General features: G+C 35.5%; 1 protein-coding gene across 3 annotated transcripts in view; it reads right to left on the bottom strand.

Moving 5' to 3' along the window:
- Positions 1-26037, bottom strand: part of LOC101723672 (uncharacterized) — a 131911-nt gene that overhangs the window by 84857 nt on the left and 21017 nt on the right. For 2 of the 3 annotated variants that reach the window (XM_087180727.1, XM_087180728.1), the window contains exons 3-6: positions 22949-23051; positions 16091-16249; positions 13882-14264; positions 11875-11949 (exon numbers count right to left, since the gene is read on the bottom strand). In XM_087180727.1, coding sequence (XP_087036853.1) covers positions 11875-11949; positions 13882-14050 — 244 coding nt within the window. In that variant the 5' untranslated portion in view covers positions 14051-14264; positions 16091-16249; positions 22949-23051. The remainder of the gene's footprint in view (positions 1-11874; positions 11950-13881; positions 14265-16090; positions 16250-22948; positions 23052-26037) is intronic. The other variant, XM_087180729.1, reaches the window with a different exon arrangement.

Genomic DNA, 26037 nt, shown 5'->3' with positions numbered 1-26037 from the left:
TTACATGGTCTATTTCAAATAATTCTTATTATGTCAAAAAATGTTAAGTTTATCTCCCCAATGGAAAATTACAGCCACCCATAATGTTATCAAAACTCTTACCACTATAACTCTGATACATAAGATACTTGTGATACAGTTCGTAATAGCTAAGGCTTGGAAACAGCCCAATTACCCACCGAGTGGAGACTGGATAAAGAAAATGTGGTTTTTTTCTAAAATGGAGTACTACTCAGCCATAAAGAATGAGAAACTGGAGACATTTATAGCTAAATGGATGCACATTGTGGCCATACTCTTAATTGAAATAAATAGGACACACATGTGTAAATACCGAATAGTTTCTCTAGTGTGAGAAACTAAAAATGTAAACAAGGATCAAAATATATAATTGATAATATGAAATAGGAAGAAAAGGTCTAAATGGGAAGGGGAAGTGGGAAGGGGTAGGGGAAGGAAAGAAGGGAAAGGAAAAAATATGAGAAAAGAAAAAATGGAAACAAAGTCTGGGTAAATAAGGAGGGTTGGAGGGGTTGAAGGGAGGGCAGGGGAAGGGGGAAAAAATAAGAACCAAGGTACATCATGTAAAGGTACAAATTCCCAATGATGAAATGTATCTGTATTGTATACCTAAAGTGTACTGATAAAATTAATGTAAAAAAAAGATACATGTGATAATTTTGTTACTGATTACTAAGCATCCCAGTTTTTTTTATCATTCAGATATGTGCCTATTACTTTTTCTATTTCTCTCAATTATTGTATGTTCTTACAAAACTACTTCCTTTCTCTTATTACTTATGACTTTATTCATTTTAAACTTAATTTTGAAATTACTGACTAATTACTGTCTCCTCCACTAATGATAATCAATGATAGGAACCATATCTCTTTTTACTCTTTTCTCTAGCAGAGTGTCTGGTGTAGAGTAGGTGGTAAATACAAGCTAATCAATGGATGATGTTAACCACAAACACTGATTGTTTCGTTTACTTTACTTTTAGAAAGTTTCTCCAGCCTGCTATACAAAAATTGGACCTCAAAAAGTAGGTAATTAAGTGGAAATGATGTCCCCAAAAAATTCTTCAACAAACAGCTGTGTGTTCAAGAAATATATCACTTTTATATTTTTGTATACCACTTTTACCTTTTAATCTATGATTAAATTTAAATTAATAAACTGAACACAGAGTACAACCCCAACTATAGCTATATCCAGTGAGGATTTTAAGGATCTTCTAAAAAGGTTCATGATATGAACAAAAATTAATCATGAATCCGACTATCCAGTGGCCAAGTTTTCCTACTTCATATGGTCAAATATTAGACCAAAGGCAACTATTTTGTGCCGGATACAAAAAGCTGCAGAAAAAATCAGTGAATGAATAAGGTTTTCAGTTCAGAAGAATCTCTCATTTGCCTATTGCGGTATTTTTCTACACTCAGACAAAATGTATATGATATGCAGTATATGTATGCCTATGACATACAAACATGCACACACACACACACACACACATACCCACACAGAGTATTTTCATGGAGGGTAAATAGCAAATTAAAAAATAAGATAACTAGATTCTAAAGGTTTTAAATATATGGAAATACAAGAGCTGAAATCTATATCCAATGTTTAACTTCTTTCTAATCCTCTACTAATAATAGACAAAGCAGACAACTTTTCTGGGTATTTCCACCCTACCTAAAAAAGATTATGCTCAGGGCCGGAGATTTAGCTCAGTGGTTCCACAGCCTGCTCTACAAACAAAAGGACCCGAGTTCAATCCCCGGTACCAAAAAAAAAAAAAAAAGATTATGCTCAGTGTCTGTCATATTGATGTTAGGTAAAGAGAAATAATAATGAATAACTTACATCTGTTATTCCTCACATCACTTATCATTCTAAATCAAGTATTTAGGTGGTCTGTTCAGTAGTACTATATAATTGACAAGGCATTTTTACATAAATTCTCATTTAAGCTACACATCAACCCTGTGAGTTATGTGAGTAAGTACTATTAGCCCTATTTTATAAATGAGGACACTAAAGTCAAGAGAAGTTAAATGAATCATCAAAGACACAAAAGGAATAAGCAGAGGCCAAATCATAATGCAGATGTTCTGACTCTTTATCTTTTCATTGCACCACTAATAGTAAAGTTAGATACTGAAAATGTGTAGCAGCCACAATGAGCTTGATAGCCAGCAGTACACCTTTGGGAAGTTTAGAAACTAGGACAGAATAACCTGAGACTTTCATGTCATCAAAACAGAGGCCTCACTATTTGATTTACAATTATTACATTTCTTCCATTGTGCATTGCCCTAGCCAACAAGAAAATCACCAGACTGGCACTTACACTGGACTAGACAATAAACCTGCTTGTGGCTACACTCAATTACACAGTTAATACAATCCATTATGTAGTTTGTTACAAAAGAATATACTGGGAATATTTTCCTGAACCTCTCACTGGTAAAATGTAATGTTTTTATTAATTCACATCATTGTTTTATAAGAACTTTTTATAAAGTATATTTATTCAGTCTTATTCCTTTTATCCCAAATTTTCCAGAACTTTTTTTTTTTTGAGTCATGGTTGGGGTCCTAAACTGGAATAAGTAATTGCTTGATGCCTCCTTGCTAACTCTTTAAAGTGCTCTACAGCTGCTGAAGTATGTTTGTGTTGGCATTATAGAGTGGAGCTCTGGGAATACAAAATCTGATTTCAGAGAAACTAGAGCTTAGTTCAAAGAAAAGAGTAGTTCTCCCCAGAAGACTTTCCCTGAAAGAAAACCACCACCAAATCAGAAATTCACCTGTGATAGCTCCTGTTAGTCCTCTGTGATCCTAGTCAAAACTTTTTTCATCGAAGATTACATGCTTCCATTTCCACACTTTCTCTGATGGTTTAATTTCGGTAAGTTTGTAATAAATTTCACAGTGTAAACTCATTACTCCAATGTATACTGTATTAGGTACTTAAAACCAAAAAATCCATATATGTAATTGCAGAAGATTCTTGAAGACCTCCCCAGAAAGGGAAACAAATTTAAAAAGGATGGACTACGTACTTACTTTTCTTACAGATTTAGAATGTCATTGGCAATAATAATCAGATAACATATCAGCCATACATTCATGCCATAAAATTTAAATGTCATAACTAATCAAGTTTCTTTATATTCTTCTTTCCAGTCAAGACAGGTAAAATAAACCAGTCACCAGACTTTTATTCTACATTCTGGGGAAAACCAGGTTAAAGCAGGAAGAATGAGACCCTCTCAGTGACCTATTGTATACCTCTTTTCATAGTTTACAAGTGTGAAGAAATTTCAACTGGGAGGAAGAAAGAAAAGAATATTCATAACCTGCAATTTTGAAATTATCATTCAAGGTCATAAAGTGACTTTTGAGGTTTGGGCTCACGAGAATAAGGTTTTTGCAAAACTGCTTATGTAATAAGTATTAGTAATGTAATTCAGACCTAGTAGTAAGCAGATCTGGTGGCATCTCTGGACTCCAGAATGTATGAAAACAACAGAAATGGCACTGAAATCCCTTTTCCCAATGTCATTGAAATGATAGCCTTACAACAAATAGTGTGGAAAACTGTAACCCGAGCTTTATATTTGCATGCAACCTTACAGTTGGAAAGCATTTTTACATGGATGACATCATTCACTCCTCTCTATAACCATCTGGGGAATAGATCTCCACTTTTCATATGAGAAAGCAAAATCTAAAAGGCTATGGATTTTCCAAAGATAAAACAATTTCAAAATGCACGTGAACCCACATTTTCTAGTCCTGAGACAATACATCTGTCTCTATCTGTACTTCAGTTTCTTTATCTTTCAAATGGTGACAATTATATCTGTGTAAAATTGTTCATTATTCCTCAAATATTTAGAGATCATTGATCATATGACAAGCAAGATTAATTTATATCCACTTTGAAAGTATCTTTGATAGTATGTAAAAAACAAAACAAAATCATCTTACACGACAGTAAAACCATCTTACACACCAGTGGAAGACGATAGCAGTAAAGAAATTGGACTGGGTTGTAAGTGGATTGATATCAAAGCTGATTATTTTACCCACAGTATTATGATTCTTGAGGCAACAACTTCTACTACATATTTTGTCCAACATAACATTTAAAATATAATATACCGTGTTTGAAAAAACTAGACAAAATAAAATTTAAGAAGTCTAAACTAAGATAAAGAATTTCTGGAATATTACTCATCTATGATGACTCAGTAAAAACTGAAATTTCTCACAGGAGAGTTTTGAAAAATCTTTTCTATTTATGGAAAGAGAAATTAAGCATTACTGTAGCCAGTCTCAACTATTGGAATCATAGAGTTTTAAAGTAACAATTCACATTGACTATCATAGCAATATATCAATCTAGTAAACGCCATGTTAACTACATAGACCAAAAAGAAAAATATGACCAACCTATTTAATACTGTGCTATAAATTATTAAAATAGTTTCCAATTTTCAATACTAAGAACTGTTTAAAATTTTAGCTTTCATTAATCAAGTCTAATTGTCTAGTTTTGCTTCTTTAAAGCTTGGAAGTAGATTTGTTTGGGTTACTCTACACTTTTTTGTTAATGAAAACTTCCATATTCTGCTCTTCCTGAAGAATGCCAAAATCACTTGAAAAAGCTATCAATTCTAGTCTCATTTTCACACAGAGACAATGCTCAATTATCCAAAGGAAAATTCCAAAAAAGTACTTAATTAATGAAAATTAATGAAATTTTAAGAAGACCAAACAAAGGAAATTGATTTTATTGATTTTATTGAATTAATGTTCTCTTTCATTCATCATACTGAATGAAGGACACTTTAACCTGATTAAAGTATTTAATCTAGGGCTGGGGATTTAGCTCAGTGATTCCACCACCTGACTTGCAAGCACAAGGTCCCAAGTTCAATCCCCAGTAACAAAAAAAAGTATTTAATCTAGGATCAGATTTTCAGTCTATATACTCCAACAACATCTCCCAAGAGTAGCACCAGATGTGATGGAGACACCACTGAATCTAAAACAATTCTCTACTCTTACAAAATGGAGGGAATTGTTTAAATGAGCAAAAGGTGATGATGGTCAGAGCTGCAATACTAGAAAGACACAGTACTCTACTTCTATGGCAATAAAAATAAAGCTTCTACATGGTCCAACTTAGAAAAAAAAAAGGCTGTGAGTTTTATATTTCTTTGACCAAATGAAGAGTGAAAATTAAAAAATCAAATGTTTGGAAATGAAATGTCACAATAATTTATCAATAAACAGATGAGGTAATACTTATAAATCTGTTACCTTTTGGATTCTCTGAAGAGAAACAAATCATGAATTTGCAATGCTCTATACTGTTTATGAATTTAAAGAATGAGGGTTTAATTAATTCATTCTCTTAGAGAAACTATAATTATTAGTAAAAATGAACAGTATAATTCTTATTTTTGATTGAGTGCAGTTCAAAATAGAATGTGGGTAATGAAGGAGGAAGAAAAGAAGGAAGAGGAGGAATACATATTATGTGTAATCTTAAATACCTGCTGGCTACCCTGGATTAGTTATGTTAAAAAATATTTATTTTTTTTCCTTTTTTTTTGTTAAATTCTTTTATTGGTACATTGTAGGTATACAACACAATTACATTTCTCATTGGGAATTGCACCTTTACATGATGCATCTTGGTTCTTATTGTTTCCCATTCCTAGCCCTCCCTTCACCCCCTCCACCCTTCCCTATTTACAAAGGCTTTATTTCCATTTTTTCCATTTCTCATCATTTTTCCTTTCCCTTCTTTCCTTTCCCCTGCCCCTCCCACTACCCCTACCCCTTTGGACCTTTTCTTCCTATTTTGCATTATCAATTAAAAAATATTTGTTTCTCAATAATGCAAACGAAAGTTGGTAAATGGTTTTATTAGTCAACTTTTTCTTTGCTGGTACAAAATATTCAACATATGAAACTCAGCAGATTTCACTTGGCTCACAGTTTCAAAGGGTTCAGTCCATGGTCAGCTATCTGTAAGGCAGGAATATCATGGAAGAAGGGTATGGAAGAGCAAAGTGGCTCACTTCAAGGCAACCAGGAGCAGAGAAGGGGAATAAGGCCAGAAAGGAAAGGGTAAAGGACTAAATACAGACCCAAAGGTCTTGCCTCTATGACCCCCTCAGACTCACTCAGAAATATGCATTAGTTTCAGAGTAGACAGCCTGCCTGTCACCCAAAACTTGAGGGTTTTAAATGGTCATTTCAACCAAAGATTTCTGTGCCAGCAGCCTGAGTCTGTTTCCACCAAGGGCCCTCTGGCTGCCCCCTTTAGGCTGGAGAGAGGCTTAACTTTTCAGGCTTATCGGCTTAGTCTTTGCCTCCCGTCCAAGAGGCAACAGCAAGCCCAAGAATGACTTCACTAGGAAGAAGAGTGGCAAAGAGAAACAGTGGGGAAGGGGCAGAGTTCACTGCCCCCTCTTAAAATGGATTAATGACCCGCATCATGCCTCACAGTCCTGATTTACTTTCTAACATTGCATTCACTGAGAAAAAATGATGGAAGCAGTGAATTTGATAGCAGAGTTCTGTAGTGCTGGAAGCATGATTTGTCAGATGCATGATAGTTTGGAGCTGACAGAAACTTAAAGTCCTATTCTAAAACTAATATAAAAGAGAACAGATTTAAAGAAGTTTGGTGCTTGCACAAGGTTAAGTCTCTTAATTTTTTTTAAGTAGTAAACTTTCATTCAAGTTTTTTCTTTGAGAATTTTTACACCAGAAAAGGAAGTAAATACTCAAACTTAAAATATATGATCATAAAATTTGCCATTTTCTAATTGTCAAACACATTCTAGTAAGTTGGAAGGCGATAAATGAAGGAAAAGGAACTTATGTGTATAAAGAAAAAACAGAAAGAACCCTGTTTACCAAGACATATATAATATTTCATACAGCAGCAGTGTCGATGGCATCAAAAGTTTAAGAGAAAAATTAATGGCAAATGACTGCCCAAGCTTCGTGGAAATCCTTTTCTTTAAAGGTCCAAAGGTGTAGGGGTAGTGGGAGAGGCAGGGGAAAGGAAAAATGATGAGAAATGGAAAAATGGAAATAAAGTCTTTGTAAATAGGGAAGGGTGGTGGGGGTGAAGGGAGGGCTAGGAATGGGGAAAAAATAAGAACCAAGATGGATTATGTAAAGGTACAATTCCCAATGAGAAATGTAATTGTGTTGTATACCTACAATGTACCAATAAAAGAATTTAATAAAGTGCAAAAAAAAAAAAAGAAACAAAGAAAACAAAGAAATCCTTTTCCTTAAGAGTTTAATGGAGAGGGCCGGGGATTTAGCTCAGTGGTGCCACCACTTGCCTTGCAAGCGCAAGGACCTGAGTTCGATCCCTGGTACCAAAAAAAAAAAAAAAAGAGTTTAATGGAGAAAGTTAATAAAGACTAGATCACCTATCCCTAAGATATTACCAGAAAATTCTGTTTAAAAGTCAAAACGAATGTGGTTGTTCAGACATTGTGAAGCACATTGGGAAATACCGTCGTCCTCGTGCTTACTCTCATTAGTAGAGAAAAATAATGAAAGTCAAGGTCTCACCAGCTGTGATTCAAACTGCATGCTTTGGTTCCACTTTGAGGAAGTAAATTTTCAAATGACATGTTTTAATTTTCCCATTTAACAAGGGTGGTTTTTTTGTAATTGCTGCCGTCCCAAAGAAATATATTTACAGTTAAAGTAGCAAATGACTCGTGTTTCTTGTTTGGGAATGGTTCATTTACTGTCTTCTCATTGCCCTTCACCTCATCATTTTCTACTTTTAGAATTTCTAAGACAAATGCAGTGGCATAGAGCCTATAATCCCAGCCCTCTGGGAGCATGAGACAGGAAGATCACAAGTTGAGCCCAGCTGGAACACTTTAGCAACTTCGTGAGATCCAGTAAATAAATAAATAAATAAATAAATAAATAAATAAATAGATGAATAAAGCAAGCTCAGGATGTAGCACAGTGCAAAAGTCTTGGCTTCCCAGGGCCGAAAAAATTCCAATGCCCCACATATTTATTAACAAAATATTAAATAGCCAGGAATGAAAATATACCCAAACTGAACAAGATCATCATAACCCTGTGGTAGCACAAATAGGAGAGAGAAAACAAACAAGTAGGACAAACAAAGGTAATAGCCAAGCAACTAAAGAAGGCCCTGGAAGCCAAGCTCTAATGTCAGAAAACAGAAATCTGACATTTGCTTTGTTTTTTCTACTCCTGAAATGAATTCCTACTCAATGAAAGAATACCAACCACAATAGGTCTAAAGAAAGACAAGAAATGTTGAGGAAGCCTAATTTTATCTTTTATCCTCATAATATAAAACAAATATTAAACTCATTATTATAACATACACTAGTAGATGACCTCCTTAATTAAAATATCTCAGCAGATAGTTTATAAAGAGCCTCTGGCAACTCAGGTAGAATAGAAATATACTGCCTCTTTCAAAAGCCTAAAGTTGATCCAAGGGTTTTTTGCCAATATTATCAATCTTCTTTGTTACTTTAATATACTTTTTTCTAACATGTATTTTGCAATCAATTTTGCAAGAATTCACTATAACAAATTCAAACTTTGGACCTCTGTCCTGAAAGGGAATAGTTGTTCTAAATTTATTTTATATACCGCATAAATGTATTTTGTTGTTTCATTTATAGGCTTAGTGTTCATAAAACTCCTTGCATTTTTATAAGTTTCAGACACTAATACATAGAGAGAAAGAAAGAGAGAGGATTTTGCAACAGAATCCTGCCTGAGCCAGCTCTCAGTAGTCTGTTGGCAAAAGGCCTTTGTGTGAACTATTTCCAAGACCTCGGTCTGAAAGGCAGCCAAAATCTCCACAAAGAACAGGCCCAAAATGGCTTGTTACCTTTCACCTTTGACCCTCTGCCCAGCTGTCTCACACTTTGTGAACTTGAAATCTTGTGAGAGAACGCTCTGCCATCCTGTTTACAAACAGCCCATTTATTCCACAGGAACAGCTTGGCAAGACACAGCCAGGTCACCTGACCTTGAGTTGTCACAGAAACCAGGAGCCTCAGACTCTGCTTGTAGTGAAGCCAAAACTGTAACATTTGACTTACTGAAATCAGGGTTGGATTATGTGGCAATCATCAATCATTTAATTCACTTTCATGTTGTGCACTTCACCAAAGTATTAACACAAAAAATGTGAAAGCAATCATACTTGAACTAAGAGTTGGGTAAGCCAAGGCTTGCACTGAAGAGAGAAAAAGCACTAATTTTTAACCTGAATATTAAAAGTTAATCACAACTGCTACAATGCCCTAGATCTTTCAAAGTTTATCAGTATACAGCACAAATCATACAATCTTTTACTTATTCACGTTTGCAAAACCCCAGTCTTTGTTTTAATCAGAACCTTACATTAGGCATTTACCTGAAGAAGTACTTGATTAAATCCATTATCTCTGGCATGTTTAAACTAATCCCCAAGGCTGCTGCTTTGATCATTTTAGTGATTCCTTTAAAATAGATTCATTAATTAATTCTCACAAATTATGAATATGCACAAGTATAACCATATTTCTTTTTTAAACTGTTAAAATGTATCTTAAAATGAATAATACAGTGAATGATCACTTTTCAAAAGGTCATTTGTTATTCAAGACTTATTTTCAGGAGTTACTTTCTGAATTTCCTTACTGTACTCAACACATAATTAAATTTGCCAAAATGCCATATGCACACAACTTATCAAGAATAACTATCTTTTGAAATAAGTACAATGTGAATGAGTAGGGGTTTTTGGGTTTGGGGTTTTGGTTTTGCAGTGCTGGGATCAAACCCAGAACATCACACACACTAGGCAAGCACTCTACCATTGAGCTCTGTGCCTAACCCATGAATTTTCTTGATTTAGAACTATATCTTTACATTTACATAAATATTCACCACTAAGGAAGAATTAAATTAATTGCTTTGAAACAATTTGATAAATACTAAATATGAATGTTTAATGTAGGAAATGAGTTCCCTTTTCAAATCTGAGGACTGTGATGATGGCAGTGGTGGTGAGGGATTACATTTGTCGGATGTGCTGACTCTGCTGGAAGTGCCTCACGTGGATTAGCTGATTTAATCTTCACAGCCACCCAATGAGATATACATTATTGTCATTCTCATTTTATGGAACAAGAAAGTGAAGTCAAGGAAGATGAGGTCCCACCTCTAGTAAAGGGCAGTGGAGGAATTTGACCTGCAGCAATATGACTTGACTTTACTACCCCTCAAAACATAGTCTATAAAAACAGCTTACCAAGAATACAAGTAAAATAACATGTGAGCACTTAGAAGTGTGATACTGAGGGCTGGGGATTTAGCTCAGTGGTTCTACCACCTGCCTCACAAGCGCAAGGTCCCGAGTTTGATCCCCGGTACCAAAAAAAAAGGGTGTAATACTGTACACCCTTTACAGTCTATAAAGCACCTTCACAAATATTCTCCCATTTGAGTCTCAGAATTACTCTGTGAGGTGATATTATCATTTCTATTTTACAGATGAAAAAGCTAAGATAAGCAAAGGTTAACTGATTTGTCCAAGGTCACTTGAATAAAGAAATAACACAGTGAAGATAGCAATCTAGGTCTTCTAATGAAATACTGTGTTTTTCCTACTGAATAAGTCTTCTTATTTCACACAAGATCTTCCTAAGATAAAATACTATTCACTCAACAAGTAGAATGAAGAATTTCCAATAAGATCAATACAAGAAATAACAAAACAAAGTCTTCGGGCCAGGGATTTACCTCAGTGGTTCCTGCGCCTGCCTTGCAAGCGCAAGGTCCAGAGTTCGATCCCCAATACCAAAAAAAAAAAAAACACACACACACAAAACAAAACAATCTTCCTTAATTTAACATTAAAAGAAAACAATGTAATAGTGGAATAATTTGGCAAAAATAAATTGAGCATTACATGTAAGATTATTCCCAAGTGGGATTCGCCTCTCGTTCTTCTGTTGTCACTGTATGTCAAAAAGCCAAAACTTTTGGACATAAAACACAGATTTTGAAATAGGCCCCTATAGGAGTTAAGCAGTTTGCAATTTTAGGAAGCAAAATCTTTTCTAAAAGACTAAATACGACATGTGAAGAACAGGAAGTCTGTTAAGGAAAGTTAACTCATAGGTTCCTAGAGCAAGAGACTTCAGAAAGACATCCTTTAACTGAGAGACTCATTAGAGAGCAATTAAATGATGAAGGCCTTTTGCTGCCATTTGTGATAGAGACCCTCTCTTTGGGCTATCTGTGGTATACTTTTTATGGAGGAATAAGTAAAAAATATAAGACAAAGAGGGGACAATAAGTGATATGAAAATAGATATATTAAGAAACATTTTAATATTTGTTCTTTTAAAGGAGCTTCAAAGGAAACAATTAAAATGGAAACAGAATTCCTAAGAGAATTTCCTTCTAGAATACATTAGAGAAAATCTAAACGATCGGCATACAACATGACAACGTGACATTTTTTGCTTTGTTCATCGTTTGTTCATTCATTTTTATTTGTACTGATGTATATTATCCCTACAGCGTGGGTTTCCTCTTAGTATATTTGTACACACATGGAACATATTTTGATTGTTTCCCCCATGGCTTCTCTCCCCTTTCTTCCCCCTCCCCTGAGTCTGTTCCTCTTTTCCAACACTCTCCCTTCTACTTTCAAATGATTTGAACTTTTAAAATAACATTAATATATAGCAGAATCAACCTGTTAAAAAATAAGGAATAGAAAGAGACAGAGAAGAAAAAATAAAGCAACTTACTTACAGGCAGGCCAGCATCACAGAATCCCAAGGAGACGTTTGTAGATTTGCCCATGACGAGATTTTCTGGCAAGCCTACCATGTGCAATCAAAACAAGAGGATCACTTGGTTCCTAGAATATGCATCATGACCACAAATGCACTCAGGGACGTCAATTAACTTAATAAATTTCTATGTGGTCATTTATTCTGAATGTTTTTAAATCATCACTGGTATCATTTCAAAAATTATATATTGCTCTTGTCACAGATTTTATAAATAGGCAAAATGGATGTTTGGAAACATATGGGTGAATGTACCTTGGAAAAGAAAATTAAAAATCAATTTGGGAAACCCGTTTTTGAACAGGGAGGAACATACCTTGTGTTGTAACCCGCTTACCAAAAAGAAATAAATAAATAAATAAGATCTTTAAGAAAAGCACTGAGGTCTACTCTCCATACAGATATGTTTGGATTCTATTTTTCCTTTGTATTTCAAGAGTGCACCTCATTCTTCAGATATGCTTGCAAAGCCTGTCATTCTTTGCAACTTCAGTATTTTATCAAATGGGCTCAAAGGGCTATTCTCACAAAATCCTGTCTGATTGCCAACATCTCCTTGCTTTCTGATATTCCAGCACTAAAATTTGCTTTGAATCCATCTGTTTTCCCTCTATAATGTAAGTAGATAGAAGGAATCTCAACATGACTTTAGACACTTAACTCAAAAATGACCTTTTATGGTTTTGATACACTTGTGCTAAAATCTAAAACGAGAATTTATTCTATCTGAAAACATGCAGGCTGAGAAAAAGGAAAATTTACCTTTCTAAAGAATTTAGAAACACAAAAAATAGACATTTTTTGCCCACTGGAAAATACAGTAAAACTATTGTGGCACAATTGAATAGAGAGACTCTGGGGAAGTTATTTCTCTTCTAGATATCTTCTATACAATGGAGTACTACTCTGCTATAAAAAAGGATAAATTTGAGTCATTCATAAGAAAATGGATACACCTTGAGAACATGTTAAGTGAAGTAAGTCAGACAAATTTAAATATGGCATGGTTTCTGTGATACGAGAAACCCAAAGTATAAGTAACAAGCAAAGTAAACAATGATAGGAAACGGAAAGATAGATCTTTTGCAAGAGGGAAGGAGACGAAGAGGCGGAGGGAGAGGGAAGGAAGAGGAGGGGAGGGAACATAAAAGGAATTAAGTTGTGTTACATCCATGTGCCAATTCTTCACAACAGATGTAATCATTGTATACTGCAAACATGCACTAATCAAACTTTTACAAACAATTTTTGAAAATGAGAGATTCTGGGGAAAGGCCTGGGGTTGTGGCTTGTGTCCAGATGTCCCCCCAAAGCTTCAGGCAGTCTGTTTCAAAGCTGGCTAAATCTGGAATGTGTGATGCTAGGATTAAGGGTATGTGGTTACTAAACCACTACACCTGAGTAACTGGTTTGGCACCACCCTAATCCCGGAAGTCTGGGTAAGAGAAAAGGAGCAGAGAGACACTGTTAAGGTCCCTCGCTGCTTTTTGCTACCTTGTACGGGCCATGCTGTTCTCCTCTGCGATGCCTGTTTGCTATTCCTGCCTTGGAGCCAGCCGATTAGGGACTGAAACCTCTACAAACTGTCAGCTAAATAAAGCCCCTCCCCCTTTACCTTTGGAAGTCTGGTATTTTGTCTCAGCAGCAAGAGAAAAGTAACACACCTGGGCACACCTGTCTCAGAAAACACTTGCTCTATTTTGTTGTACGAGTACATGAGTACTTACAGTTTCATCCGAGATAATGGTTTAATAGCTTAACAGTTCTGAAACAAATGCTTTAAAATGCTTTCTAACATCAGCTCTCATCTCCTTTCTCCCGCGTGGGCTCCCCCAAGCCCCAAGGTGTCCAGCGGCTTTTCCACCCTCCACCTCCCAGATCTGTGCTATCTTGTGCCTCAGTTAATTTCTGACTGAAGAATAAACACCCAAACTGCCCAGCTGCACACTTAGCAGCTCTTACCCTCTTGTCGCTCACCATGCTGAGCCAGGGAGTACGGGAGGTGAGGGCGATGGATGCCAGTCATGGTTTTCGTGTTGTCCTCTGAGCCTTGCTCTTCCCAGGTGATGAAAACGGCTACCAAAAATACCTGAGGCTCCCTCACTTCTTCTGAACCTCCGTCGGATTTCATGAGTTCTCATTACCTTTTTCCTCCCAAGAACAGCATGTCAAGCCATGCTTTTTCGGTCTCCCTCAATAGAAACCATAACCCTCGCCTGCTGGGCAAGCGCAAAGACCCGAGTTCGATCCCCGGTACCAAAAAAAAAAAGAAACCCTAACCCTAAGCTTTTCTTCCTGTGTACGTGCTTGCAGCGCATAATGGCAAAAACATCACGGGCAAAAATCTGCATAAATAAAAGACAATTGAAAAAGACCTGTTAAGACTTCAGATGTTAGAGATATCAGGTATACATTATAAAACTGTGCTTACTATGTATTTTTAAATATATGGTAATTTGAAAATATCTGCAGGGATAGAAAACTATGAAAAGTGAAAACACACTGAAAAATAGCCAAATGAGGGGCCGGGGATTTAGCTCAGTGGTATCGCCGCCTGCTGCTCAAGCACAAAGACCCAAGTTCAATCCCCGGTACCAAAAAAAAAATACAATCACTAAAGTTTAAACTCAGTGTATTGCTTTAACAGAAAATCAGACACAGAAAAAGAAAGAATTAGAGCATAAATCAGAAGAAACTATTCAGAAAACAATCAAGGAAGGTTGAGAAAATCTAATATATGTTTACTCTATTCCAGCAGAAGAGGAAAAAAGAATATTTTCAGAAGCAATCCCTGAGTTTATCAATGGCAATCTACAAGCTTTTTTTAACATCTCTGAAATCAAGATGAATCTCCAAATTGGTGGTTTTCTACAATTACTGTTGGCCAGGCAGCAGTCAAATTGCTATGTGCTACTCATGTTGTCCTCATTTCAACTGAGTTACATGCACAGGCAGTAATGGATAAGTTGAGTTTAATTATTGTTTAAAATGTCTTTTAAAACTATGCATTAACATTGAGAATTAACGTGTTCATCCACTTTGTTACTGTAATGGAACACCACTGACCAGGTAATTTATAAAGAAAATAAATTTTTTTTTTTTGCAGTTTTGTAGGCTGGGAAGTCCAAGGCCCAGAGTCCTGCATCTGGTAAAAGTCTTCTTGCTGTGTCACCCCAAGGCAGTAAGTGGAAAGGGAAGACAGCAAGAGAGAAAGACAGGGTGGACTCGCCTGGGTAAAAGGCCCAGTCTCTCAATAACTAACCCATGCCCAAGCCAATGACATTAATCCATTCGTGACAGCAGAACCCTTGTGACCTCATCACGTTTTATGGGTTCCACTCTCAGCACTGCTGCCTTGGGGATTAAGTCTCCAATTCATGAACTCTGGGGGACCCATTCAAACCACAGTAGTTATTGTGATGTGTACTATACTCCAGGAAAGTTTGTTAAAAGTGGCACACAGTCTGACATTAGTGAAGCAATAATAAATAATTGCAATAATGGGCACAATTGAGTGATCATTAGATTCTTGCAAAGCAAACAACTAAGTTCTTACAGGACCTAAGGACAAAAAGAAATTATGCTATTCTTTCTTTCCCCCCGCCCCCCCAGTACCAGGGATTGAACTCAGGACCTTGTGCTTTCGAGGCAGGCGTGGTGCCATTGAGTTAAATCCCTGGCTATGCTATTCTGTCTATAGAGATACATATAAAAGATTATGTGTCAAGCAATGCAACTGATGACTTATTTACCAAATTCGCAACAAATTCATATATTATACAGTACCATTTCTGGGTTAGAGGTGTATATAGAGTGGTAGCTGAAGGCCCTGGGTTCAATCCCAGCAACCACAGACACACACACACCCACAAAGAAACAATAATAATATCCATAGTAATATTATTAAGACATGTAGTGGTATGTAAATAGTGCAAACAGCACATCTGACAATTAATAATATTTTACATTCAATAAAAATGATATTTGAAGAAATAAAATTCCCAGAACTGATGAAAGATACTCATTCACATTTTCAAGAAGCATCAAATTTCCAAGCAGTATAAATATAAGGTTATCTATACCCAAAGACATAATCATAAACCTGTTTAAAACCGAAAACAAGGAGAAAATTTTTAAAAGCAACAATAGGGATGGAATAAAGACAGATTACCTTCAAAAGAAAAACAGACACCAAGTTCATGGAGGAGTAGGCTGATACTGTATGAAGCGTACTTTCCCTGATTGGTTCATTGATTCTACCAAAATCTCGGCAGACTTTTGGCAGAATTTGACAAGTCGATACCAAAATTTCTGTGGAATTGCAAAACACCTAAAATGACAAAGTAGTTTTTTAAAAAATAACGAAATATATTGTTTCCCAATTTCAAACTTACACATCCCAATTTCAGAACTTAATATAAAGCTGCAGTTATCAACACAATGAAGTATTGTCAGACAGACATACAGATCGCTGAAATACAACTGCGAGTCCAGAAATAAACCCTTACACTGGGGTCAGCTCACTTTCCACAAAGTTACCAAGGAAATTCACGGGAGAAAGGATAGACTTCTAATAAACGCTTTTAAGAAAATTGGATACCCACATGCCAGAAGACAAAAGTCAGACCGTTATTTCACATCACATACAAAAATTAACAAAGAGTGGATCAAAGACTTAAAACAACAAATGTTTCAAAACAAAACACAGGCAAAATTCTCTAACTTAGTAAATCAAAGAAATCTTAGCTATGACACACACAAAAAAGTGAGTTTTTTGTTGTCGTTGTTTTTGTTGTTTGTTTGTTTGTTTGGTGGTGGTGCTGCTGCTGCTGCTGCTAATTTTTGAATCCAAGGCTTCACACACACGTTAGTACCCCTCCACTGAGCTACATCTAGAGCCCCAAAATTTTGTTGATAATTTAGAGCCTGTGAATCTATTTTGTTTTCAGTTGCTTGGGTGGATAAGATTAGAGAAAATGTAATTGCTCTAAAAGAACTTTCTGTCCCTCAGTTACAGTGGCACAGGGAGAAATCTTATTTAGCCAAAAGGGAGTAGGGACACATTTGAAAACAAAGTTGGCCCTGTGACTCAGTTTTACAAACAGAAAGACTCACGATTTGGGTCACTATGGATCCTTTTCTCTACCCAAAAAGGAGATCCTACTAGGAGCCATTAGAATGGTCCACATTTTTAAGTTGCAACATCAGGACTTCATTATAAATAAGGCATTTAGGAAAAATTATATTTTTTAGAGACAAATGTCTTAAAATGTACAAGTCCTTCATCACATATTTTTAATACTAAAGAAAGACAATAGGGCTTCTTTTAATCATCTAGCCTCAAGTACCTTCTGAAAGAGTCTATAGAGCCAATATCAATGCAAGTTCTATGCCTGACAGAAATTCATTCTAAGGATTTTTTTGCTCTGAAAAATAATGTCATCGCTATGGATTCCACACTGGAATCCAACGACAGAAATGATAACATGTTGTTAAAATGTTAGCAACTGCATTCCATTTTATGAAAAGGAAACTTGGTTTTCCTGAAAGTGTTGATTATTTTTCTTAGCAGTGTTCAAGAATCTGATCTATCACAAAGTGGAAGAGTTACAGTATGTACCAACTATCAACCAGGAAAAATGAACCTGGGTCATAACTCACTTTGAAAATATCTAGTTAGTCAATCAAGTGATTTGTAATCATAAGGACTGCCAGAAATTGAATGAGTAATGGGCCACAGTAAAATCCTTGGCTTTTTTTAGTATTCTTATTTCATTATGTGACTTTTATTGCCATGTTTTATCACTGTTTCTCAGCAGCACAAATTATATCACCCATATTTACTTAGAACTTTTTGACTATTAAATAAGATAAAGAATGTACGAAATGAATGACCAGAGCATGTAATGTCTTTTAACAAAATTAAGTGTTATTAATTACAGCTTAAACAAGGAAAATTGTATTTCTTTTAATCACCAAACTCTCTTCCCATATTATATAAATTATTTAGTCAAAATGCTATTCAACATAGCTCATTTTAATTCAGTATATAGTCTTAAGTAATTTCCATACAAACTACAACAAAAGAATCATTTAACAGAGTCTAGTTGATATCAGAAACCTTAACCTTCCATTTAATATCTTCATTGTATAGTATTTCCTCCAATGAAACTACAGTGTAACCTGATGGCGAAGCCACATTTAACCGCTGTAAGCTATAAGCAGACAAAATATTAAAACCAACCTAAAGCTTGGCATATTATTAAAGGGGAAATATAGTAAATGAGTGTTTTACAAAATGTAAAATGGGGCCGGGGATTGGGCTCAGTGGTTCCACCTCCTGCCTCGAAAGCACAAGGACCCAAGTTCTACCCCAGTACCAAAAAAGAAAAATGTAAAATGACTGAAACATGTAAAAATGTGTCATTCTAGTAATACTTATCCTAATAAGCCTCTAATCATGATTGTGTGGCATAAAAATTAAAGTTTTTAAATTACTGAAACTTCCAATGTGATAACAAATAGGCTTATCCATTTATTTTCTTTATATAATTTTTATGTAGAAGGATCTTTTCCCAGCATTAAATGGATTATATAGCACCAAGTAAGGAAAGGTTAGGATCTACTATATTCATTACTAAAATCTAGTATTTATGAAAAAAACAACTATCTAAATTTTGTGAAGAAATTTCACATAGCAAATATTTGGTTGTTCGAGGTAACAAAACTAAGGACACACGGTGCACATTGGCTCCAAGAAGCTAGTATGAATGTAGTGAATCCCAGGAGAGATAGGCTTTTGCACAGGTAGTACCGAAGTACCCCACCACAGAATTCACTTTACCCCCACTCCCACACCGACTGCCAAAAATCACCTTTTCTTTCCTAGAGAGACTAACCATTCATTCAACAAGTGTTTATTAAGTGCTCACTCTGGAGCCAAGGATTATGCTCAAAACTAGGGACACAAAAATGTTTTAGACATGCAGCCTTTGTATTTTCACTTTGTGGGGAGGGAGTCTGGGATTCAACCCAAGGCCTCTTCAATGATCTACATCCCCAGCCCATTTTTAATTTTTTATTTTGAGATAGAGTTTTGCTAAGTCACTAAGTCACCCGAGCTGGGCTAGACTTCCTCTTCGCCTCCCTCGGCCTCTCAGAGTGCTGGGATTACAGGCACATACCATCATACCTAGCTGCATTTGTCCTTAAAGTATCTATGAACTAGTAAGAAAAAAGCATGCAAATAAAGAAAAACAGTAAGATACAGGTTCTACATTAGACTCATGTACTGGAAAGGCTCAGTGATAAAGGTCAGTTGCCAAGAAAGGCTTCAAAGAGTTAATAAAGCTGAATCTCAAATGAAAACTTGGTGCTTACCAGGAGAGCAAAGAGTAAAGACCATAATGGTCAGAAGGAACATATAAATGAGGACAAAAGTGCCAAACAGTTTATCATGGTAGCAAGACTACAAGCAATTTGGTTTAAAGGGAATTTATATGTAAGGAATATCTCTGATGTTGGGTGCCAGAGTAAGTCTGAAGCTGTCTACAATGGCCCAATAATAGAAGACCTTGTGTGTAGGCTAAGCACAATAATATCTATATTTTATAAACAAGGGAAATCATTAAAGGATTTTGAATATAAAAATCACAGAAACATAGGCTTTTTAAAGTCAAAATATTGATACATTTGGTTTTCCTCAACACTAGTCAAAGTAATGTTTCACATTTTGTTAGACAACTAATACTACTATTTCAGATGACATATTTAATGTTTATATGTAAATACTACCCTAGAACCAAGATCTCAGCCTCTAGCAAACAAGAATCACACAGCAATTCTACTACCTCAAGAGTAGAGCAGACACTCAAAATACACCAGCTAAATTTCCTAAAGAAGCACCACCAAGATTCTACTTAAAGAATTCATCTGTGTGACATGTGCACATGTATACATACACAACAATACTTTTAGCACATAATATAACAAAAGGCTGTCAAAAGTTATGTCAACACAATGTCAAAAAAGCAAATATTTTGGCTTGGACATCTTTTGGTATACCACAATCAAAAGGTTTATAGACAAAGTCATTTTTTTTTTGGTACCGGGGATCATACTTGGGACTTTCTGCTTGCAAGGCAGGCGGTGGAACCACTGAGCTAAATCCCTGGCCCAACAAGGTCATTTTGAACTAGCTAGACTAGGCTTCAAGAGTGAAATGGCCCATCTGTAGTCACATACAAAAAGTTTCAAGTGAGCTGGCAGTGTAGATCAGCAGTAGTGTACTTGCCTAGCATGCACAAGGTCCTGGGTTCGATCCCCAGACCTGAGGGTAAAAGAATTTCATGCAGCACAACACAGCATATATAAGCAGGAGCTTAGAGGTTCATAGTTCAGTTTGAATTCTAAGTTAGCTACTGACCTTATGTAATTGAACTCAGTAAGTCTTAGTTTCCTCAACTATAAACATTAGGTAATTATTCCTACATTATATTATATTATATGATAGTACTTAGAATAAAACTGAGCAAATATTACTCAATAATAGAATTTTATTACCATAATATAGTAAAATTATGCTAGTACTATAAACTCAAAATTATACATTAAATATTTTCTGATTACTTGCATTATAATATTATAGAAATATTATCTAATATTATCAAAGCCTAGTACCACTGAAAAGGTTTGGAGCAGAGTCATTTGGGAAATGATGATGATAATAATAATACTGAGTCAAATCACCTAAAAATAGTGCTTTTAAGGAACAATATTTTGAAAAATGTATCTAGTTATACTTAACAATTACAAACACAAGAGAGTCCTTCCTATCTTACTATGGAAATACCGAAATACTTTTTTTATTAGGACATATTTGCAGGACATAATGATTACAGTCCTCATGAGTTGTTGGTACCTCCACATGACACAACTTAATTCTTTCTTATCCCTTTCCCTTCTCCTCCCTTTCCCCTCCCTCCTTCCCTTGGCCCTCTTCCCTTTTGCAAAAGACCTGTCTCATCATTTCCCACTACCTTTTATTTGGCTCTTTATTTATATTTTCAGTTTCTCAAATCCATTTATTCAAAGGTTTGGTTCAACTCTGATATTTCTTTGTTGATTTTTTTTTGTCTACCTGATTTGTGTATTTTGTGACAATGGGATATTGAGGTCCCCCATTATAACTGTGTCAGTGTTTATCTGATCTTTTATGAACAGTAGTGTTTGTTTTGTAAAGCTAGGTGTGCTGGTGTTTGGAGCATGTATGTTTGTAATTGTTATACTGAAATCCTTTTGTGAAGAAAAGAAATTTATTCAATCACAAACTTTTCTCCAAATAGAAATTTTTTTCAAAAACCTTTCTCCATATTATTCTTTTTTCACTTCATGGCCTCTTCAGAAACATTTAGTATAGATTGTTAGGCTGGTTATAATCATATAATATCCACATGTACATCTTCATATCTAAAAGGAGGTTGGACTTCAGTGAACATCAGTTCTACTAATCTTTGACCTCAAGATTTATTTATACTACTGAAGAAGAAAAACTAAAACATAATAACTATTTTTAAAATGAAGAAATGAATAATTATTATGGAAAACTGTGGAACTTTCTAAAGCAATTTAAAAGAGCTATATACAATTCAGAAAACCTCTTTCTGGGTATGTACCCAAAGTCAATGAAACACCACCTCATAAAGATACCTATAATCCCATGAACATTACATTATTGTTGTTCACAATAGCCAACATGCAGGCCCAGAAGGAAATAGAGCATGATTTCCCATACGTGGGGAATGTTTTATTAATGTCAAATATACAGAGTTAGAGAATAAGACTGATAATGGGTGTTGGGGAAAGGGAATGGAAAGGTGTCATAGGATGTAATGTAGCAGATATATAGGTAAAGACCTAACATACAGCACGAAGACTATAGTTAATAAAAGTGTATTGTGTTTCAGATTTATGTTATATAAACAGATTTTAGCTATTCTTGTAACACAAAAGTAATTTTGTGACTACATATATATACTAATGTACTTCACTGTAGTAAACATTTTATTATCTATATGAACCTCATAATGTCATGATGTAAACCTTGAATATACACAATAAAATTTATGTTGGAAAAGAAATAGAACACTAGCAAAGCAAGACTATAAAGAAAATTTACTTTGTAATCTGAAGAATCAAGCGAAAGCAACTAGTATAAAGAGGACAAAAGCAACATTAGTACTTGTATTAAGTTACTCATATATAGTCACACATATACACACATACCTACACATACTTCATGGTTAAGTAAGAAAGACTTGGTCAAATCACAAATGTAATTAATACAGCAAAATGAAACTATGATTATTAAAAATATTTGCATGAACTACAAATTGCTATGTAAATACACTACTGATTCTTATAATAGTATTAAACATATAGTCACCCACTATATTTCTGTAACAGCAGCCTATGACAAGCATCATGAATGGATGCCAGTTGAATTACCAAAGGATTTTATCTGAGAATGGAAGACAATCTGTGCATGATATTCGACTCATCCTGAAAATTCTGAAAAAAGTGTGCAACATATGTAATCAATTTGTGATTCTTTCCTAGTTAATATGCATTCAAATAAGTGTTATGAATTATCAGTCAGCTAGCATGCATTATATGGAACGGTTCTTAGCTTGGATGGTGGCATGCATCTATAAACTGGGAACTCAGGAGGCTGAAGCAGGAAAATTGCTGGAGCCCGGGAGTTTGAGACCAATCTGGGCAACATAGTGAGACCCCATCTCAAAAAAACGCCTGCTTTTAAGTATATTCAGAAACAACAAGTCATTACTTCCATTCTTTTTCATTGTTAGGCTGACTTCTGTGCTATTCTTTAGACTCCAATAGTGAAACATCATAATTCAACATCTCAGTAATGTCTCATAAAACAAAATTTAAACCAATTGTTGTTTCATAACATTACAAACATAAAATAATAATACAATCACTCAGGTATGAAGATGACACGACCTACCATCAATAAAGATGAGCTTCAAATTGTTTTTCTGTGGTGAAGATAGACTTGTTGATCCAGCCAATTCTCTTGCCAAAGCTCCCTGGTGAACAACAGCTTACATCTGCAAGATAAGTGTTACCAGTGGTCACAGAAAATCACAAAATAAAATAATCAATACAGAAATAAAACCTGTCTTTGGCCCCAAACCACTGTATGCTGATTAAATTAAAAAATGAAAATAAAAACCTCAAAAAACATGCAAATACTGTGTAATACTTATATTAAAAGTTCTATATGCTTTTACTCGCATGCATTCAGTGTATTCTCTATATCACTGATGTACAAGTAATCAGAGCATGACCTTTACCCCTAACTAAAAATGTTCTCAACTGTCTTAACAAAAATAAAGATTGTTTCTGACATGTGAAATCAGAAGTGTATAGTAATAATGCGCAAAGCATGAAAGCATGCCAAGTTTATATCCCTCATCACCAGTAGCAATAACTGAGGAAATTACAGAATATTTTTGTTAATGTTAGCAATATTCTCAATAGCATTAAATGCAGTATGACTACAGCCAAAATTACTTTGACATTTCCCAGAATTCTGAAAAATACTCGTACTTTATATGAAGAAAAAATACTTCAGTTACTAGCTACAGTGTACATTCTTGTTAAAACAGTGATTTTGTGATAAAATATTTCTACTGATTATTGATATGAAATTATATTCATTTCTGGTTGAATCTCTTTCATGGGAGTTAAAAAGCCAATTAAATATTACTGTTATACATTGTTTATCAGTAAAATTAATGTTAGGAGTCTCTTTATTATTTGAGAGAATAAATTAGATGAAAACTGTTCAAAATCAGTAGAAGCAGTTAATGACTGAATAAAATTCAAACACAATCACAATGCTAAGTCCCTATAATAAGCGAAGAATTATTTGAAGTTTCCATGAAGAGTTATAAAAATAATGAGGCATAATACACAAGCTCCAGTAAGTCATGGTATTGAAATTACTGAAACATTTTTCTTTCCGTTCTCCAGAATTATTTATAAAAACAAACAGCTAAATTCTAACCCAGCCACTGTTCTAGAACAGGAAGGGTGAGGTGGAGAAGGAGAGCCTCATACCAAGGATGACAGGTACCACCCAGGTGAAGCTCTGAGCCCCCTCGTGCAGATAGAGATCGGGAAATTTCAACAGAACTACTGAGAACATCTGCCACAAGCTGTGATTCAGGTCTACTGCCACCTGTAAACAAACACACTTGGTTAACTTTGAAGCACTGCACAAACGCTGCCAGTCATGATTCCACTCTAATGGGTCATTCTGGTATATTCCCATAATAGATCTTTGTCATATGAGTTCCCTACCACCTTCGCCCACCCACTTACTAAATCTACAAGACCTCCACTAGGCTATAAATTCTTAAAGTTCCTCTTCATTTTGATTTCCAATGTCTAGGATGCCTAGCAACACACTTAAATGGCAGTCTAGTAAGAAAGAAAAAGACAAAAACTGGCCTCTACGATATCCTGTAATCAGTTCTATAACAAGTTTTATGGAAAGTGCAACATATACTAAAAGGAAAGAAAAATATGCTTAGAATAAAGCCTACCAAGAGGAAATGTCATTTCCGATAAGTGTGCTAAAGAATAATGTGCAGTGGCACATGCCTGTAATCCCAGCTCTCTGGGAAGCTGAGGCAGGAGAGTTGTGAGTTCAAACCCAGCATGGGCAACTTAGCAAGACCTTGTCTCAACAGAAAAATTAGAAGAAGGGTTGGGGATGTAGCTTGGTGTGAAGACCTGGATGTGCGGTGGGAAGAGTAATTGCTGACAAAAGGGACAAGAAGACAAAGGGAATTCTTAGTGGAGGGAAGAAATGAAAAATTATGGAGATGCAAAGGGGTACACAATATCCTGGAAACTGCAAGCAGTTTGGGGGAAAGCAGAAGACGAAAAGAAAGGGGCGAGAGAAAGATTACAGAGTGCCTGATACAAACAAAGCTGGAGCTCTTTCCTTACTAGAGAGTTAAGCCAGGAGGCTGGCGTGGTCGTGAAAAGGATCTTGGCTGTGGCCCCAAAGGGCGGCTGGGGGGCAAGAGCCGAAGCAAAAGATTTAATCGCAAGGTCAAAGCTGGCCTAACACTGTACAGAAATGCAGTGACTCAACTCATCACCAGTAAGCCTCAGGTCCTTTACTTGGTGGGTTTCAAATTCCGATACACATTGGGAGGATATTAAGGGTTTGAATTTATTTTCTAAAACCGTCCATGTGAAATAAACTCAATGGAAAACGTAGCAGGAACTTGACAGGCATTATACCAAGATGCCAAAATACTGTAGTAATAATGACTGGCTCTGAGGAGTAAGGCTAGGGGTCATGTTTTTCTTGTTATTGATATTTTCCAGATATCTACAGAATACAATTAAAAATAAATCTTACAGCAATGTCTTGGAGTTTAACAGTTAAAACTGGCTTTAACTCTTTGAAAGTGCCTGAGCCAGGAGTCCTTGACAACATAATTGGCCGTAAAGCCTCACTTCACCACCACAGAACAACATGCACAGCATAATTATTCCTATATCAGGGCCTTAACATGTTCCACCTTCCCCTACAGCATCTTCTTGGCCCAAATGCCTATGGAAATCCCAACTTCATCATGCTACCAGCTACAATGACCTTACCTATCCCACATCTTTTGATATTTAATCATAATTTATTAAAAACTATTCTCAACAGTTACCCAGTTTGTTCAACCTACAATTTTTATAAGAATAAACAAGCACAAAATCAGTCCTATTCCAAAACAAATATTCGTACATGACTTATGTATGGACACACATTCATATAATTTTACCAAAGTGTTGATAAACTTCAAATTTATGTCTGTAGCCACGACTAAAGAGATTTCAAATATGCTATCTCAGAAATAGAGCCTTTTGTTGTAGGTTGAATTGTATCCCCGCAAAAGATCCTGACACCCTAACTCTAGCTCCTGTGACTGGAACCATACTTGGACATAGGGTCTCTGCCAATGACCGGGTTAAAATGAAGTCACTAAGGTGGATACTAATGTAATATGACGGGTGAACTCA

Source organism: Heterocephalus glaber, unplaced genomic scaffold (assembly GCF_053883595.1).
Source record: "Heterocephalus glaber isolate CG9 unplaced genomic scaffold, H.glaber_assembly_v1.0 deba00001465, whole genome shotgun sequence".
Taxonomy (NCBI): domain Eukaryota; kingdom Metazoa; phylum Chordata; class Mammalia; order Rodentia; family Bathyergidae; genus Heterocephalus; species Heterocephalus glaber.
This window is presented reverse-complemented; position numbering and strand designations above follow the sequence as displayed.